The sequence below is a fragment of the Pocillopora verrucosa genome, chromosome 4 (assembly GCF_036669915.1).
Source record: "Pocillopora verrucosa isolate sample1 chromosome 4, ASM3666991v2, whole genome shotgun sequence".
In the NCBI taxonomy this organism is placed as follows: domain Eukaryota; kingdom Metazoa; phylum Cnidaria; class Anthozoa; order Scleractinia; family Pocilloporidae; genus Pocillopora; species Pocillopora verrucosa.
Genome location: NC_089315.1, coordinates 7,994,258 through 8,010,892, shown reverse-complemented (window position 1 = coordinate 8,010,892; position 16,635 = coordinate 7,994,258). Strand labels below are relative to the sequence as shown.

The 16,635-nt window shown below is 37.5% G+C and overlaps 1 protein-coding gene and 1 pseudogene across 1 annotated transcript; both read left to right on the top strand.

Annotated features, from left to right (window-relative positions):
• The first annotated feature begins 8,544 nt into the window (after nucleotides 1–8,544).
• LOC131785686 (beta-1 adrenergic receptor-like) lies at nucleotides 8,545–9,571 on the top strand (annotated as a pseudogene).
• Nucleotides 9,572–10,577: 1,006 nt separating this feature from the next.
• LOC136280539 (beta-1 adrenergic receptor-like) lies at nucleotides 10,578–12,809 on the top strand. The gene is made up of 2 exons (XM_066165884.1): nucleotides 10,578–10,720; nucleotides 11,543–12,809. The coding sequence occupies exon 2, from the start codon at nucleotides 11,593–11,595 to the stop codon at nucleotides 12,502–12,504; it is 912 nt and encodes a 303-aa protein (XP_066021981.1). The 5' UTR covers nucleotides 10,578–10,720; nucleotides 11,543–11,592; the 3' UTR covers nucleotides 12,505–12,809.
• The last annotated feature ends 3,826 nt before the right edge of the window (nucleotides 12,810–16,635 follow it).

The window sequence follows — 16,635 nt, the reverse complement described above, 5'->3', positions numbered from 1 at the left end:
AATTCATTTGATTACGTGTAGAAGTATGAATTTTTTAATCTATGTCCTTAAAAAATGTTTTGACCTAGCAAGGAACTTAAGGGAAAAATCCTTATAACGACATGTAGCTATCTGAGACTGAATGCAGCTCACCTGTAATTCGCTCTCTCAAACGAATCATGTTGAATAACTGCCAAAAATACACAAACACATCGCCTTACACCAGTTGTTCTTTTTGCTCTTTTGTGCATTTAGCAGTAAGACTCATACCACTAAATACAGTTATAGAGTGAAAAAGTTACTCTCTTTAGACAAAATCTTTTATCTTTTCATTCACACTGCGTTATCTGTAACGTCAATTTTTTCGTTAGACGACACTTTTCAATCATCTAGTGCAATAAATATATACGATTTGTTCGATGTATATATTCTCGTTTCACTTACAATGTATTATGCATCAGAATAACAAACTATGACGCTGAAAACTGGGACTTCAGCATCTTCAAACAATGCGTGTTTCAATCTACAGCTTTCAAGAACACACATTGTTAACGAATTGGGTTTTAAACTGAACGCCGCACTCGAATCGCGAAAAATTTATAAACGCCGCGGCGTTTAATCGAATAAACACGGTATTAGGCAACACTTTTCAGTGATCTAGTGCAATACAATTTGTTTAACCGTCGTATTTATTGTTTTTTCACGTACCTCGAACCTAAAACGCCGCTTTCATGTATATTTTCCAAGATATGAATCATACATGCCTACCATTCTTTGTTCCTTAGTGCATCCCAGTCACCAATCTTCTTCCAAATAAATTAAAAACGAGAGAACATACGCTTTAAAAGTCAAGAAGGCCGAAAGAACGTTTTCTTTCTGTTTTTGAAGTCAAAATTAATCACTAATTCAACAAGGGAAATTTTTTCTCTTTCTCCTTAGAACGGCCAAAAGAGAGAGGTCTCAATAAAAGCCGGTAACCGTCGATCTGCCGCCGCCTACAGGACTTCTTACCGCCATCTGTTTCGCCTGTGAGCAGGCTCTCCAGTTTGGGTTTCACCTTACGACTTTACTGGGCATGGCTGCCAGTTACATCGTCAGCAGCAGCTTATTTATTAAAACAGTTGTCGAAACCCTTTATTTAAAAAACTGTCTGAAAACGTACGCAGTTGATCCTGATCAAAGGGAATCAAAGAAAATTATATGCAAGTGTTCGAAATTAAATCAAACGGACTCATCCTAAACAGACGTAAGTGTCCAAAGTCAGAAGAATCGTCCTATTCTTTAACGTGCTACAAAGTGGACACTAGGATGGATGATATACATGTCATTCAAGATCACCTAAATCTAAGATGGCGTCTAGTTATCGATCGAGATGCATGTGTTGCGTTTTGGAAACAAACTTAACGAGGAAGTTTGCTGCGGATTTATCTTTGCAAACCTTTTTAATTCACTATATCTCTAGGTAAGGTTATGATGAAACATTCTAGTCGCCAATTTGGTGACTTATCTTCAGGATTTGGTCGCCAAAGTGAAAAATTCACGCCCTGTTATTAATTAATAATTAAGCATTGTTGCACTTGTCAGGTGGCTTTCGTTACTGCTTATTTCTATCGATTTGTTGTTGATATCTCGAAAGAGAAAACAGATTAAATGGGTTTATATTTTATGGCAACGCTTTAGAGTGACTTGAGCATCGATATCGCGCGTGTCAGATCTAGAGACTGTGTGCAGTCCTTGTTGCTGTAAGTAGCGACGAAGAACCTCTGAGACACCTTTAATGTAGGGAAGAACCACTGTAAATTTGAAATCTTGCACGAGCTCTTCATTTGTTTTTTACCTTTTAGTCGTTGGGATCTTTCGTACAAATGTGGGCGGATATCTGCTAGAAGCAAGAAGTTATAGGACCGCACGATGCACTGAGTCGAGAAAGATAACACCATTCCCTTTTATTGATACTGCACTGATCAATATTTAGCCAATGATTCACATCACCATCAGTCAGTAAAACAGGATATAGCTTAGCGCCTGTAAGACTGGGCCTAACAGCTCATTTCAAAACCATCAACTATCTCTTAAGGAGGCTCCATAGGGTTTTTTGCTGAATGTTGGCGCGCGCCAGCGTAATATTTTTCTAGAAAATGTTTATGTTTTCGCCTTTCATGGTCACTAAAAGCCATCAAAAAGCAATGAGTAAGGTTCGGACTATCGTTTGCTGTTGTAAATATTGTCAAAATGACTTTCGTTACTAAGCGATGGCTCCACGAAGAGAGGCGCTCGCCAGCGATAATTTGGCTTTACCTATGATTTTCTTCAATTTGCCTCGGTGAAATATCTAAACATTTTCTCAATTTGTGAAAATTGTCCTGCCGATTCCTTAAAAGCCGAAAAAAATAGGAGTTACAAGGGCAGTTTCATCGCTATTTGCAATTTGTGTTTTCTTCCTCTATCTTAAATTTGAGCTTATGGAATCATAATCAACATGTACAGGCACCAGGAAGGGCAAAAATATGTTTAACGGTCCAGCAAATCTTAGAAAATTCCACTGAGGAAACGCGATAAATCTTACTCGAAAGTAAGAGGTAGAAGGTTGAAATCATCACCTGTATTGCTATAAATAGTTCAGCGAAAAGGAAATATAATGTCATGTTCCAAAGGTAAAGTAAACCGATTAGAGTGCTTTTCATCCGCATTAACAGGACGACCACGCGTACTCTCTTGACATTTGCAATTTGCCGCTATATCTAATTCCTGTTTCAGGGCCTGGAGTTTGTCAACTGCCATGGAGGTTAGAATCAAAAGGGATACCGCTGAGAAAATCGTGGTAACTACACATACAGAATATTTAGCCGTACGACAAAGGGTCCGCCACTTTTAGGTGATAGCAGACAAGAGTAGGGTAAACGTTAGCGGCTTTGAAATGAGGCCGGAATAAAGATCGGTTATTGTCAAAGTGCGAAGCAGAAGTTTTGATGGCGGATGGAGGGATGTGTCCTTTTCAAGGGAGACTAAAATCAAAAGATTTTCCAGAGTCGGTTATATGGAAAGAATAAAGGGGTAAGTTTCTAAAGAAACTGTGGTGCTGCGTCGGTGGGAGAGTATAGCAGGTAAGTTTGTGTTAACAACTGGGTTGAAGACGTAAATTAGCCACCGTAAAGAGTAAAAAAGCTGACTTTTCGAGCGTTAGCCCTTCGTCAGAGCGATTGGAAGATATATGGAAAGAACCACTTACGAGACGGCAGGAGATGTGCAAAACCATGGGAGAAAATTTTGTCCATCCCAATGTCGACTGCAAAACAGATTAGACCCTGCTGCGATTTAGCTATTTAGATTCAACAGCATTTGTCAGATACCTCTAATACAAATCCTAACGAACACTGGGTTAAATCGCCTCACGCTTTTCCTATGCCAGCTATTAAATAGTGTCGACTCTGCTGTTCAGCTACAGTTCAAAATTCTTGAGTGAAGGGTCAGGTGTGGCTTTTAAATAGCGGTCTGTCAGAAACACAAGGAATTTTGTAAAGCACATTCACCCTTAAAGCTTTTTCGGCAACACTTTTATCTCGTTATATATAAGCCCTAGAAAATATAGCATTTTAAGAGCCGGAAGGGGGGCACCTTTGAACATTGCGCTTTTACGTCTACAACATTTAATATCCCATTTTCTTAACAGGGTGGGCAACAAAAAAAAGGAAAGTAAGGAGGATTAACACGAAACTGAATCGCAAATTTCTGAGTTTCGTAAGTCGCTGCTTTATCACTCAGCTATAGAACAATCTTTAGCGCACTACACATACTTGGTTCATCTTGTTCATTGTTCCCGCTGGTGCCGCCAAAAGCAGCTTTTTTCCCAAAACTTTGCGCATCTCAAGTGGTACTTTGCTAATGGCTTTTAAATGTTTTACTGGAAATGTTATTCACTCCCCTAGTCCACAGATTAAGATTTAGGCCAAACTTTCGTAACTACGATTGTTATATAGATATTCAAATAAGTGAAAAGTTAAACACGCACGCTGAATATACCATTTATGTCTTCAATTTGCAGGTAACAGTCGTCATGGTAAATGGGCTTATCAAATCGGCCAATTACATTTTCATGAAAAGCATTTGTTACTTTACTAGGGTTGAATTCAGCTTCTGTTAAAAGTTAAAGTTATGAGATATTGATGAAAAAACAATGGATATACTGGCAATTTCTCATGTTTCAAATATATGAAAGCTTAACCACACATAGTGGACATATCATTTATTTCCCAAAGGAACAACTGATTGCCTTGGGACGGTAAGGCTCGATCCAAAACTCGGATTTGTCAGACACAAATCAAAATAGCTTTCACAGGACTTAAACGATTCGTATCACAAATAAGGATTAGCCAGTATTTTTATGCAGGCCTGAAAAAATAAAGAATTTTATAGACCTTCAGTGGCTTTGATTACTCAGAACAGTTTTTTCGAAGTTAAAGCAGTTAATGGTTGAGTTTATTTAGAACAGTACTTGGTTTTTTCACGTGCGCCATCTTGACTTTCTCCTGAAAGCCATTTTGATCTCGTTTGTTAGTCTCTTCAAACTAATCACAGCTCAATTAAAGGTGTTTTCAAAAAGAGACTCCTTCAATGAGAGCTTGGGTAAAAATATTGAAAATGCCCATCTCCAAAACAATGAATTGATTATTCTGGGAGACTTTAATTTGGATTATATTGATTTCAACTGTTATTCAAAACATTGTCTCGCAAAGGCACTGAACAGTCTTGGACTAACGCAGATGGTAAATGGGGTAACAAGACCTGCCTCTGATGCGTGCTTAGACCATATTTATTCTAGTCATCCTGCTAGAATTAGAGAAGTATCCATAGGTAAATCTGGACTTTCCGATCACCTTCCGGTCACCATCTTGAGGTGCTACAAAACCATGGATGCACAACGTAAACAACATTCCAAAATCAAATACAGAAATATCGACAAAATCAACAAAGAGTGCTTTCTGCGAGACCTAAGAGAAGCCCCTTGGGATATCTCCTTTGTTTTTCGAGATGCCGATGACATTGTTGAATCTTGGTACAAAATCTTTAATGACATTCTTGATAATCACGCACCTTTAAAGTCCAAGAGTGTGAAGAAAATCAATCAGCCAAAATGGTTCACTAATGATCTATACAACGAAATAAATAAACGCGATAATCTTCTAAAGAGGGCCAGGAGAACACAAAATAAGCAAGATTGGTCTGCTTTTAAACTGGTTAAAAACAAAGTGACGAGGAAACTAAGAAATGCGAAGGAACAGTACTTTAAAACTCAGTTCAGTAAAAATCAAAAATGTCCAAAGAAACTTTGGTCTTTAATTAAAGACCTATCTAAAGATACAAAGAATAACGACGACTCCGTCCCTATTGCTGACGAAAACAACAACTTGATAAAGGATGACCATTCAATCGCTGAACGCTTTAACCGCTTCTTCGTTGATGTATATAAACGTCTCATAAAGTCGACACCTGTACTTCATTATGATGCTCTTCCTGGTCCACCAGACAAATCTAACAGTCAAATTGAAAATCTTATTCCGCAAATAACTCCTAGTGAGGTTAACGATTATCTTCTAAGTATACCTACACACAAAGCCACGGGAATCGATGGGCTTGGTGCCAGAGTTCTAAGGATTGCAGCTCCTGAAATATCATGCTCCATAGCTAAAATTATAAATCACTGTATTGAAACTTGTACATTTCCCTCACAATGGAAAATAGCAAAGGTTAAACCTCTTTTCAAGAATCAAGGAAACAAGCAAGATATTCAAAACTATCGTCCTATTAGCATTTTGCCTATTCTTTCTAAAGTCTTTGAAAGACACATCTTCAATGCTGTGAACACCTACTTAACAGAAAATTCACTTTTATACCGCTTCCAATCAGGGTTCCGTAAAAACCACTCCACGGATACTGCTTTGTTGTTTCTTCTGGACCAAGTCCTTCTTGACCTTGATAAGAACAACGTCAGCGGCTTAGTTTTTGTGGACTATAGCAAGGCATTCGACTTGATCAATCATGACATTCTCCTGGTAAAGTTAAGATCATATAGATTTCCAGATAATGTTGTAAAGCTATTGCAGAGCTATCTACTCAATCGCAAACAGTGTGTTACTGTAAATAACTCGACTTCGTCACAACTTACGCTAACCAATGGAGTTCCTCAAGGTAGCATATTAGGACCTCTACTGTTTTTAATTTTCGTCAATGATCTTCCCGAAGCTGTTGGATCGGACTCAACTATTCATGCTTACGCGGATGACACCACATTTAAAGCCAGCGCTAATATCGATAATGCACCTTTGGAATTGGAACGACGTCTTCAAGAATACATGGATAAATTAAGTAAATGGTCTAGCGAAAATGGGATGGTCCTAAACGCCGTTAAAACCAATGCATTACTTATCACCGGAAAGAGGCTACATTCATCATTAGCGGATGGCAATCACCTGTCAATAACCCTTGATGGGGCCGAAATAGAACAAGTAACTTCTTATAAATTGCTTGGTGTAACACTCGATCAAGATCTTACATTTAGCGACCACATTTCTAGTCTAAAGGCCAAGCTTTCTCAGCGTATTGGTTTATTGAAGAAGATAAAGAGATACCTTCCAATAAAAGAAAGACTCTTATACTATAACGCCTTGATTAAACCCGTCCTTATGTATGGGAGCATGGTTTGGAATATCTGCGACGCTAAAGAACTCCACTGTCTCCTAAGGTTACAGAAAAGGGCTGCCCGAGTAATTCTTGGAGTTGACTCTTATTCTAGAAGTGTTATAAACTTTAGTAAACTAGGCTGGTTGCCTTTTTTTGATGAAATCAAACTAAATAAGTGTACAATGATTTTTAAGAGCCTTAAAGGCGATGTTCCGATTTACATCAGAGACTTGCTCAAGACGAACAGTTCTGTACACAATAGGTCTACTAGACATGGCAATTTAAATTTAGTGTGTCCCAAATACCTAAGAAATAACGATGGTGGCAAGGCATTCAGTGTTGACGCAGTTAAGTTATGGAACAGCCTTCCCCATAATATCAAAAATAAGCCTAGTATAAAACTATTCAAAACAGCTGTGAAAAAGTATTTTATAAGCTCATATAGAAACCTGGACAACTTTGAAACAATATTAAGCAATAGCACATTATCTAATTTTAATTTTTTATAAATTAATTTTATCTTTCTGAATATTTTTAATATATCCTGCTATTTCTATCATAGAATTTTGTAATTATTTGTATATTTATCTATTTATTAGTATTATTTTGTAATGCTGTATAATCTAGTTAGAGGGCCACAGGTTTGTCAGCTTTTCAGCTGTTACGTGTCCCCCTCTATAAATAAAGTCCTTATTATTATTATTATTATATTATTATTATCATGAATTATATTTTAAATCAGCCTCGAACCTTTTCCTGGGCAGCGGATTGCTTATAGGAAGTTTCTTCATTTCTTTTTTTTTTTTTTTGCTGCATTTGTCAAAGATATCACGAAGAAATGAATTTGCAGCACAACTCTTCCAAACTCGAGAACCCATTTGGAAATATTTTTGACAACATTGTAGGAAAGCCCCGCTGAGGCTAGTTAATAATAAGTCCATGCATATGCAAAATATCTTCATATGGGGAAAAAGTAGTCGTCTTGATAACGGACTAACCATATCGGCCAATTTAATTTTCATGACAGACATTCAATAGAGAAAGATGGTTTTTTCATCTCGTCACGAGCGTGGACAAAGAAAAACTTTTGAGTCCCCATGTGGAATTGAACCTCAGACCTTGGGATTTTGCGCTCAGATGCTGTAACCACTGAAACATAGAGACTCCACAGTGAGCGAGGTCTATTACGAAGTTCATATGACACGCTTCCTGCATACTGCTAGGATCAGCAATGTCGATAGCGTAATGTTTGTAGGTAGAAATAAGAGAGATGGTAAGTGTTGAGCTCGGTAAAGATATAAAGAAAAATTTTTTTTCGTCTTGTTACGAGCGTGGGACAAAGAAAAAATTCTGAGTCCTCATTTTTTCATTTCTATTTCTTTACCGAGCGAGGCGAGTTCCGTCCAATAAAAGCAGTGAAAACAAATTGATGCTAATGCGCCACGCAGATCTGTCTTTCGAGCTATAAACAAAATATTAATGCAAATAAGCTGTGGCGAAAACCATCGGTCAAGAGAAACAATGCTTGACAGCAGGGAATTAATAGTAACGGTCACTTCCCACGGAAAAGATAATATGACAAAATGGTAGGAACGTAAACGACGGTAAATATATGAAAGTCATATATTTCACTACTGCTCAAGTAGTGTTCATTACTGCGAAGATCGCTTTCATATTCACGGTAGGAACATGACAAAAGATCGCAACAATAGTGGCGAAAGTCTGGCTTAAACCACATCCGCATCATAGTAAACAGTACTTGGACATTTTATCGAGGTCTGTAACTAAATTTAAAAGTTTGTCCAAAGTAATGGACAATTCACTTTCATCGAACATTTTTGACAAGAAGTAAAAACAAAGTTTGATAGAGAAATCGACACAGTAAAAATGAATGACACACGAACTTTGGGAAACCAAGGTAAACCGCTACCTTTGGAAGCAAAGATCGCATTAGCGACGTGGTTGGGTGTCGCAGGGTTAGTGACAGTAGTTGGAAATGGAATTGTCCTGTGGTTGATTTTCAGAAAAAGATCTCTAAGAACAATGTCCAACCTGTTCCTGACCTCGTTGGCCGCCGCGGACTTCCTTGTAGGACTTGTTATAGACCCAGTGTGGCTAGTTGTAAGATATTTGGGTTATAATTCTAAAACCTACTTCGAAACCTTCGGTAGGTGTATAGATTACCTATGGATCCACACTACTGTGGCAACAACATTTAACTTATGCTGTGTTAGCCTGGACAGGTACGTAGCCATCATTCATCCTCCGCGCTACCACGGTTTTCTCATCAACAGAAGATGTTATTTACTGATAGCTAATGTATGGTATATGTCCCTTGTCTTACCCTGCTCAAGGTTCATGGTTCAGGATATAACAGCTTTAGCTTTATTGTATTTATCTTTTACAGTTATGACAATATTATTTCCTATGTCTGTTATCGTGTTCTGTTCTCTTCGAATTTTAAAGCAGCTTCAATCCATTACAACAACGTCAAGCTGAGAAGTAGCCTTGTACAGGATCAAGACATTTTTAGAAGAACTAAAAAGAACTACAAGGCTGCTAAAACAGTTAGTATCATAGTGGCGCTATTTGTGATTTCCTGGTTTCCAAGTCTTATCACTGGTTTCGCGCACTATTTCAGCAACAAAGTGTCCTATAACTCAGTCTACTTCTCCGTGTGGACATTTGTTGAATCAGTGGCGTTTACCTCATCTGCATTCAACCCATGGGTGTATTGTTTGCGAAACAACGAGTTCTATGAAGCATTATCACGCACATTTCGATTTCTTAAAAGACTATATTTGAGGAACGACACCGTCCTCGGTTCAAAGACTGCAGGGACCTGACTGTATATATTCATAACACACAATAATTGTTTTCAGGCTATCCGCTGAAAAAAAGAACATCTAGAGTAGCTTGGTAAGATAGTTGCTTGGTAAATAATTATTTTCAAGTTTAGGGAAACAGCTGGTCATATTGAATTAAGTTGTTGTCAAAACTATAAAAGCTTTTCACTTGGAAATGAATATAAATTTCTTATACCATTAGGCTTGTGAATCATTTATTACCTAAGTTATTTTTTTGTCGGCAAAGTTTCAGCATTTAACTCGGTAATTGGGTGGAATTGACCTTTGTTTTTCAGTGGAATTTTTCAGTGGACGATTTTGTTTTACAGAGGTTGTTATTCAGAGACTTTCGATGAATGTTGAAGCATTGGTCATTGGCCAGGAAACTAATCCAAGTAATTGCAATAAATTATGTTCCAAAATCAGAAATAGGAAAATAGAATGAGAAAAACTTATCAGCGATCCAGACGAAATCTCTTTTAAATTGATATTACACGAAGTTTTCTAAACTTGTCAGTGTTTACAAAGAATTTTATAGCAAGTAATGGGAGAGTTATCAACTGAATCTTTAGCGTAAATGCTCATGGTTGAACAACACGTGCCAGAAAATTACATGAAAAATTTATTGTAACATATGGGCTTACTTAGTCTAGATAAATCGTTTAATTTTTTAAAGTTCTTGAAATCCAGCAAATTAAAAAAAAAACAAATTTAATCCGAGTGCCATATGATAAACTATCTACTAACCTCGCTAGCTCGAGTTGTACTGAGGAATCTTGGCCCTCTGTTGTCTCAGTACGGACCTCGCTGCGCTCGGTCGGCTCTGCCATAACCTTGGGCCAATAATCCTCAGTACGGCCCTCGCGCTCGGTGGGTAAGAAATCAATCTTCTTGCATCTATTTTGTATACGTTAGGCAAAAAGACTTTCTCTTGACAAACAGATAATGTTGCATTCATAGAATAAATAAAGGGAACTGAGTAAACAAAATGATGTGTTTGCCTTTTGAACAATTGCCGCATTTAAATTATTTATAGCTACACCAGAAGAATATTAATATGCACAGGCTCAATGTGATCCCGTTGCTTTCCGTTTTTTAATGTATTTCTGGGTACAGTCAGAATTCTGGAAACATTTCTGTGATCTTACCTCATTAATCAATGTGGATTTTTCCGGTGGGGCCAAATTTACACTGACGTTAAAAGGGCAGGTAGTCGGGTAAGTAAAATTGTAACTGTAAAGTTGTTTGTCTGCGCTCTACATGACCAGTAAAAAGCGAGTTTGAGCTGAAAAGAAAGAGAGCAGGATCTTCATAAAAACATGACTTGTAGTTGATTTTATCAATTGATCTTGTAATTATGATACGACATGCATAGTTTACCAGCATTAACGAAGGCACTGCAAGAAGAGAAGGTAAGACTTGACAGACCTTTAGAACAACATGAATGTCTGAGAACTTATAAAGAAATCATACAGAGGCTAACATAAATACAGCGCGCTTCTTCATTTTAAACTTTTCGTCTTCATGATCTTCTAATTGGCAGTCTGGTGCACTCGTGTAGCTTCAAATTCTATAGACTAGAATTTTTCCATGACGGGAAGGAATTGTAGCACAAACATCAAATTTGTTATTTCTCACTTGAGTGAGACGTCATGTTTTCATTCGACATGGGGTAGTTTTGTCACTTTACTTGCAAATACTGGCCATTTGTATTACAATTGACCGTTGTTGAATGTTTTGACGGACGAAATGATTATTCAATAACAACATTCGATATATTATTCGACTCGCGTCCTTCCAAAAATTTTGTTAATGAGAAATTTGAGAGGTTGCCAGTTAACATTGTTGCGAGAGCGACAGCATAGCAAAGTTGAAAATGATTCACCACTCAGGCACTGCAGTTGAAAACAGGCCACCGGTGTTTTCTAAATAATTAATTATGTTCTTCGATGGTGATTTTTATCAGTTGGACTCAACAATATGCGAAATCTTTAAAAATTGTGCTAAATCTATGAACCCTTTTTGTCATCTTATATTAGAGGATTCATGCCAAGTTCGCATGCAGTCCTGTGAAAGACGCCGTTGAAATATGAACAGCACCAGTGAGAAGTTTAACCAAGAAGAAAGGATCATTTTAGCAGCCTGGTTCAGTGTCACAGGTCTAGTGGCCGTAATTGGCAACACTGTTGTCTTATGGTTGATCGCCAGAAATCATTCCCTCAGAATAATTTCGAATTTTTTCATTGCTTCATTGGCTGTGGCGGACTTGTCGGTAGGACTTGTTATAAACCCTGTATGGGCAACGGCCAGGTGCATCAATTATGACGAAGACAGTTATCTGAAAACTTACGGTAAAGCTATTAATTATCTGTGGATACACACCACTGTAGCTACAACGTTCAACCTATGCTGCATTAGTCTGGACAGGTATATTGCTATCATTCATCCGCTCCGCTACCAAGAGCTTCTTACTAACACGAGAAGTTATCTCATCATAGCTTCTGTATGGGTCTTATCGTTTCTTCTCCCCTGTTCAAGGTTTTTTGTGAGAGATGATTCTATTGAGTTGTGGTTGTCTTTTACAATCATAACAGTGTTAATTCCTATGATCATCATTGTGTTCTGTTCCATTCGAATATTGAAAGCCTCTGCGACGCAGTCCAGGAGAATAAATGTTGTCACTTTACAGAATCAAGAATCCGTGAACAGACGAAAACAGAACTTAAAAGCTGCTAAAACAGTTAGTATTGTGGTGGGGCTATTCGTTGTTTGCTGGCTACCGAGTCTAGTGACTTCTTTCACTCAATATTTGAGCAAAAATATGGTTTACTCCACCATGTATCATAAGGTTTGGACTATTGTCGAGGCGGTTGCTTTTACTTCCGCGGCAATCGACCCGTGGGTTTATTGTTTGCGAAACAGCAAATTCTATGAAGCATTTAATCGCACTTTTCGAGTACGTGGAAGACAAATTATAGAACAAACTTCCTCTCGTCGTTAAACCAAGAGAAATCATTACGTAAACGAATAATATAATAGCAACCAAAAACATGCTGATTTTTAATGGAAGAAAATGTTTGAGATCTAATATTCTGATGTGCACACTGTCGTATTTTCCATAAACGTCGAACAGTTGACAGTTTCAGATAAGACACAAAAAATTATAATAACAAATAAAGCCAACTCAAACCAGAACCAGAAATTGCAAATTAAAACTTTTTTAAAGAGTGCTATAGAAAACATTTGTGTTTTAAATATAATAAAACGAATTTAATTTTGCATGTAAAATTTTCATTAGGAACAAAAGGAGGTTGATTTTTGCCTTCAAATTTTGACTTCTACAAAGCATAAGGTTTTTTTAATCTCAAGAAAATTGTAAATTAAGAGGCTTCGATGCATTTAATGATATGCAGTAATAAATTTCTAAAGGATTAAGGCCAGCTTTTCTATGAATATAGACCAATTGATAATCACTTGGGCGCCGGTTGTTTTTTTAAAGTTCCCTCACTTCACACGCAGAGAGGTGTCATCTCAAGAACTCACACGTAGGGTTGATTGACATCACATGTATGTGAGGCATATTAATATAAATTCTTCATTCAGGTGCAGCGAAAATGCACTGAATAATAATCAGGGCGCTTTATACATTGTTAAAAATCTTGTGAGCAAAATATTTCTTGCGTATTAAGAAGACAAGAATGCTTCTCAATTGAGAATAATGCAGAAATGTTTAAGAGCACCTGATTCTGTCGACGGACGTTGAGAAAATTTACCAGATTCCTCCATAAGGCTATGTAGTATTCCAGTGATTCCCCCTCACTGGCAGTTATAATTTTCCTGATTCTCCCTCCCATCCAAATACTAATATCAAAAATATATATAGGTAATGGCTCTTATTATATACAAAAGAATTTTGAATGATAAAAGTTTGACATAGAGCAGAACAGCAAGTTCCTTTGAAAATTGAACGACAACTGAGCTTTTTATGAATAAAATTTTAGCTCTAAATACATGTTTTATACATTTTGCCTATAAATTATGAATAATTGACCCCATCAGAAAACCGTAGCCTGCGTTGCCAGGCTCCTAATGAAGGGAAAAGGACTGTGAAATTCATTTGATTACGTGTATAAGTATGAATTTTTTAATCTATGTCCTTAAAAAATGTTTTGACCTAGCAAGGAACTTAAGGGAAAAATCCTTATAACGACATGTAGCTATCTGAGACTGAATGCAGCTCACGTGTAATTCGCTCCCTCAAATGAATCATGTTGAATAACTGCCAAAAATACTCAAACACATCGCCTTACGCCAGTTGTTCTTTTTGCTCTTTTGTGCATTAAGCAGTGAGACTCATACCACTAAATACAGTTATAGAGTGAAAAAGTTACTCTCTTTGGACAAAATCTTTTATCTTTTCATTCACAATGCGTTATCTGTAACGTCAATTTTATGTTAGACAACACTTTTCAATAATCTAGTGCAATAAATATATACGATTTGTTCGATGTATATATGCTCGTTTCACTTACAATGTATTATGCATCAGAATAAGAAACTATGACGCTGAAAACCGGGACTCCAGCACCTTCAAACAATGCGCGTTTCAATCTACAGCTTTCAAGAACACACATTGTTAACGAATTGGGTTTTAAACTGAACGCCGCACTCGAATCGCGAAAAATTTATAAACGCCGCGGCAACACTTAGGCAACACTTTTCAGTGATCTAGTGCAATACAATTTGTTTAACCGTCGTATTTATTGTTTTTTCACGTACCTCGAACCTAAAACACCGCTTTCATGTATATTTTCCAAGATATGAATCATACATGCCTACCATTCTTTGTTCCTTAGTGCATCCCAGTCACCAATCTTCTTCCAAATAAATTAAAAACGAGAGAACATACGCTTTAAAAGTCAAGAAGGCCGAAAGAACGTTTTCTTTCTGTTTTTGAAGTCAAAATTAATCACTAATTCAACAAGGGAAATTTTTTCTCTTTCACCTTAGAACGGCCAAAAGACAGAGGTCTCAATAAAAGCCGGTAACCATCGATCTGCCGCCGCCTACAGGACTTCTTACCGCCATCTGTTTCGCCTGTGAGCAGGCTCTCCAGTTTAGGTTTCACCTTACGACTTTACTGGGCATGGCTGCCAATTACATCGTCAGCAGCAGCTTATTTATTAAAAAAGTTGTCGAAACCCTTTATTTAAAAAACTGTCTGAAAACGTACGCAGTTGATCCTGATCAAAGGGAATCAAAGGGAGACGTCAAAAATTATATGCAAGTGTTCGAAATTAAATCAAACGGACTCATCCTAAACAGACGCAAGCGTCCAAAGTCAGATGAATCGTCCTATGGTGAACGGCAGTATCCGAATCGAACAAATCAATTATTTACACGAACGAATTTGAAATTAAGTTTTCGTTTTCCGCACAACCCTTTTATTTTTTTAACTGCTTCTGAAATGGAAAGTTAAGTCTCTTTCTACGGCGCGAGAATGAAATTTGAATTTTATTTTCCACATGGATCTAAAAAGGACTTTTCACCAATGATCAAATAGCCCGAGGACACGAGGCGTTGTTTTGTAGGTATTTGCTAAAATGGAAGTTGAAAAAAAAATTGTGATTTTTCTTGACTGTCGCTTGATTCTCTATATTTATCTTCAGAGGTTCTTAAGTTCTGAATTCTTTGATTACAAAACGAATTGCAGAAGAGTAAAGCCTCGTTTGTTGTTATTGATAAGAGTAATAATTTGCGGATAATCAAAAGTAAATCGATCAACTTCGGCAAAGCCTAAAAGCGCGGACTTACTCTTCACGTACAACAGCTAAATACAATGACTTAAAAGGAAAGCGTCGTGTTATGATAACAGTTGGCCCATAATGGTTTCAAAAACTTTTTCCAAGTATTCTTATCCTTTTGTGATGAGATGCAGCAAGTGCCGGCATACGGCAACACCCTCGCACCCTTTGTCCGTGTATGACTTATCGTTCCCACGGCCCGCAGGTTATGAAATTCTTTTTTAATCTGAGGCTGGCAACTATGTTTCAGAGGCCCCCAAAAAATTTCAAGTGAATGGGGCCATTTCTAGCCGCTGAGAGGTTCTACTGTGAACATAGAAATCTATTTAATCAACTAGCGAGTTTTGAAAGTTTAAATGTAAATTGAAATTAATTGTGCGTGATTTTAACAATACCGAATTGCGCCCGATCACAAGTCAATTTTTTTTCATCTATTCCGGCCGTGCAATTGTTTTAGCTGATATTCTTTCAAATCCTTCAAAATAACCGCTCCGCGTTTGTCGGTTCGCTATAAAGAAAATGATCGGCGAACCGTCGGGTGACCAACGATATAAAATGGAAGCTCTCTCGGATCAACAGCAGTCTGTCTGTCAGTCAGTACCAGGATGAAGAGCAATCACCCGAAAACTGTTGCCGTTACACCCATGGAATCATCTGTCTCCGCCCTTCGCTTAATGGCGTCCACTGATGCACCTTCCTTACCGCCTACAACCAAACCACTTTCCTTTTCAATCTGCAAAATCCTTGGTCTGGAAGATACAGTTGAGACTGTCAAACATTTCTCTAACTCTGGTAAGTTGAAACAAATTTATCAATACATTGAATGCCCTATTATATAGTAGAAGGTTAAAGAGGCCATTTTACAGTTGTGCGCTTAATTGCCAAGCCTTTAATATGGAGTGAGGCTGAAGATGACCTTGTTGAGATAGAGACCAGCATCTAGTTAGCAGAATACCAAAACAGTTTACATATGAAAAGCAGCAAGGTTTGTATCATAACAAGGTCACCCAAAGCCTTACTCCTGTTAAAATGCTTGGCAACCAAGCACGCGACTGTAAAATGGACTTTTACTAATCAAAGTTTGCAACAAAGCCAATCAAAAGAATCACTACAGTTTACTAGGAGCAAGTTTCAGATTGCGTTCGTTAAAGCTAATTTCTTGCCGTGATTTTTAAAATAAATGATGGAACACTCTTAACCTAGATACGTTTTAATGATTATTGTATTCAAGATTTATCTTTACTTCGCATATCTAAAGTCATTTCTTGACTAGCTGACTGGCCACCTGCGCGCAAGAATGCCTCTCAGTACAACCTAAGGAATAAGCG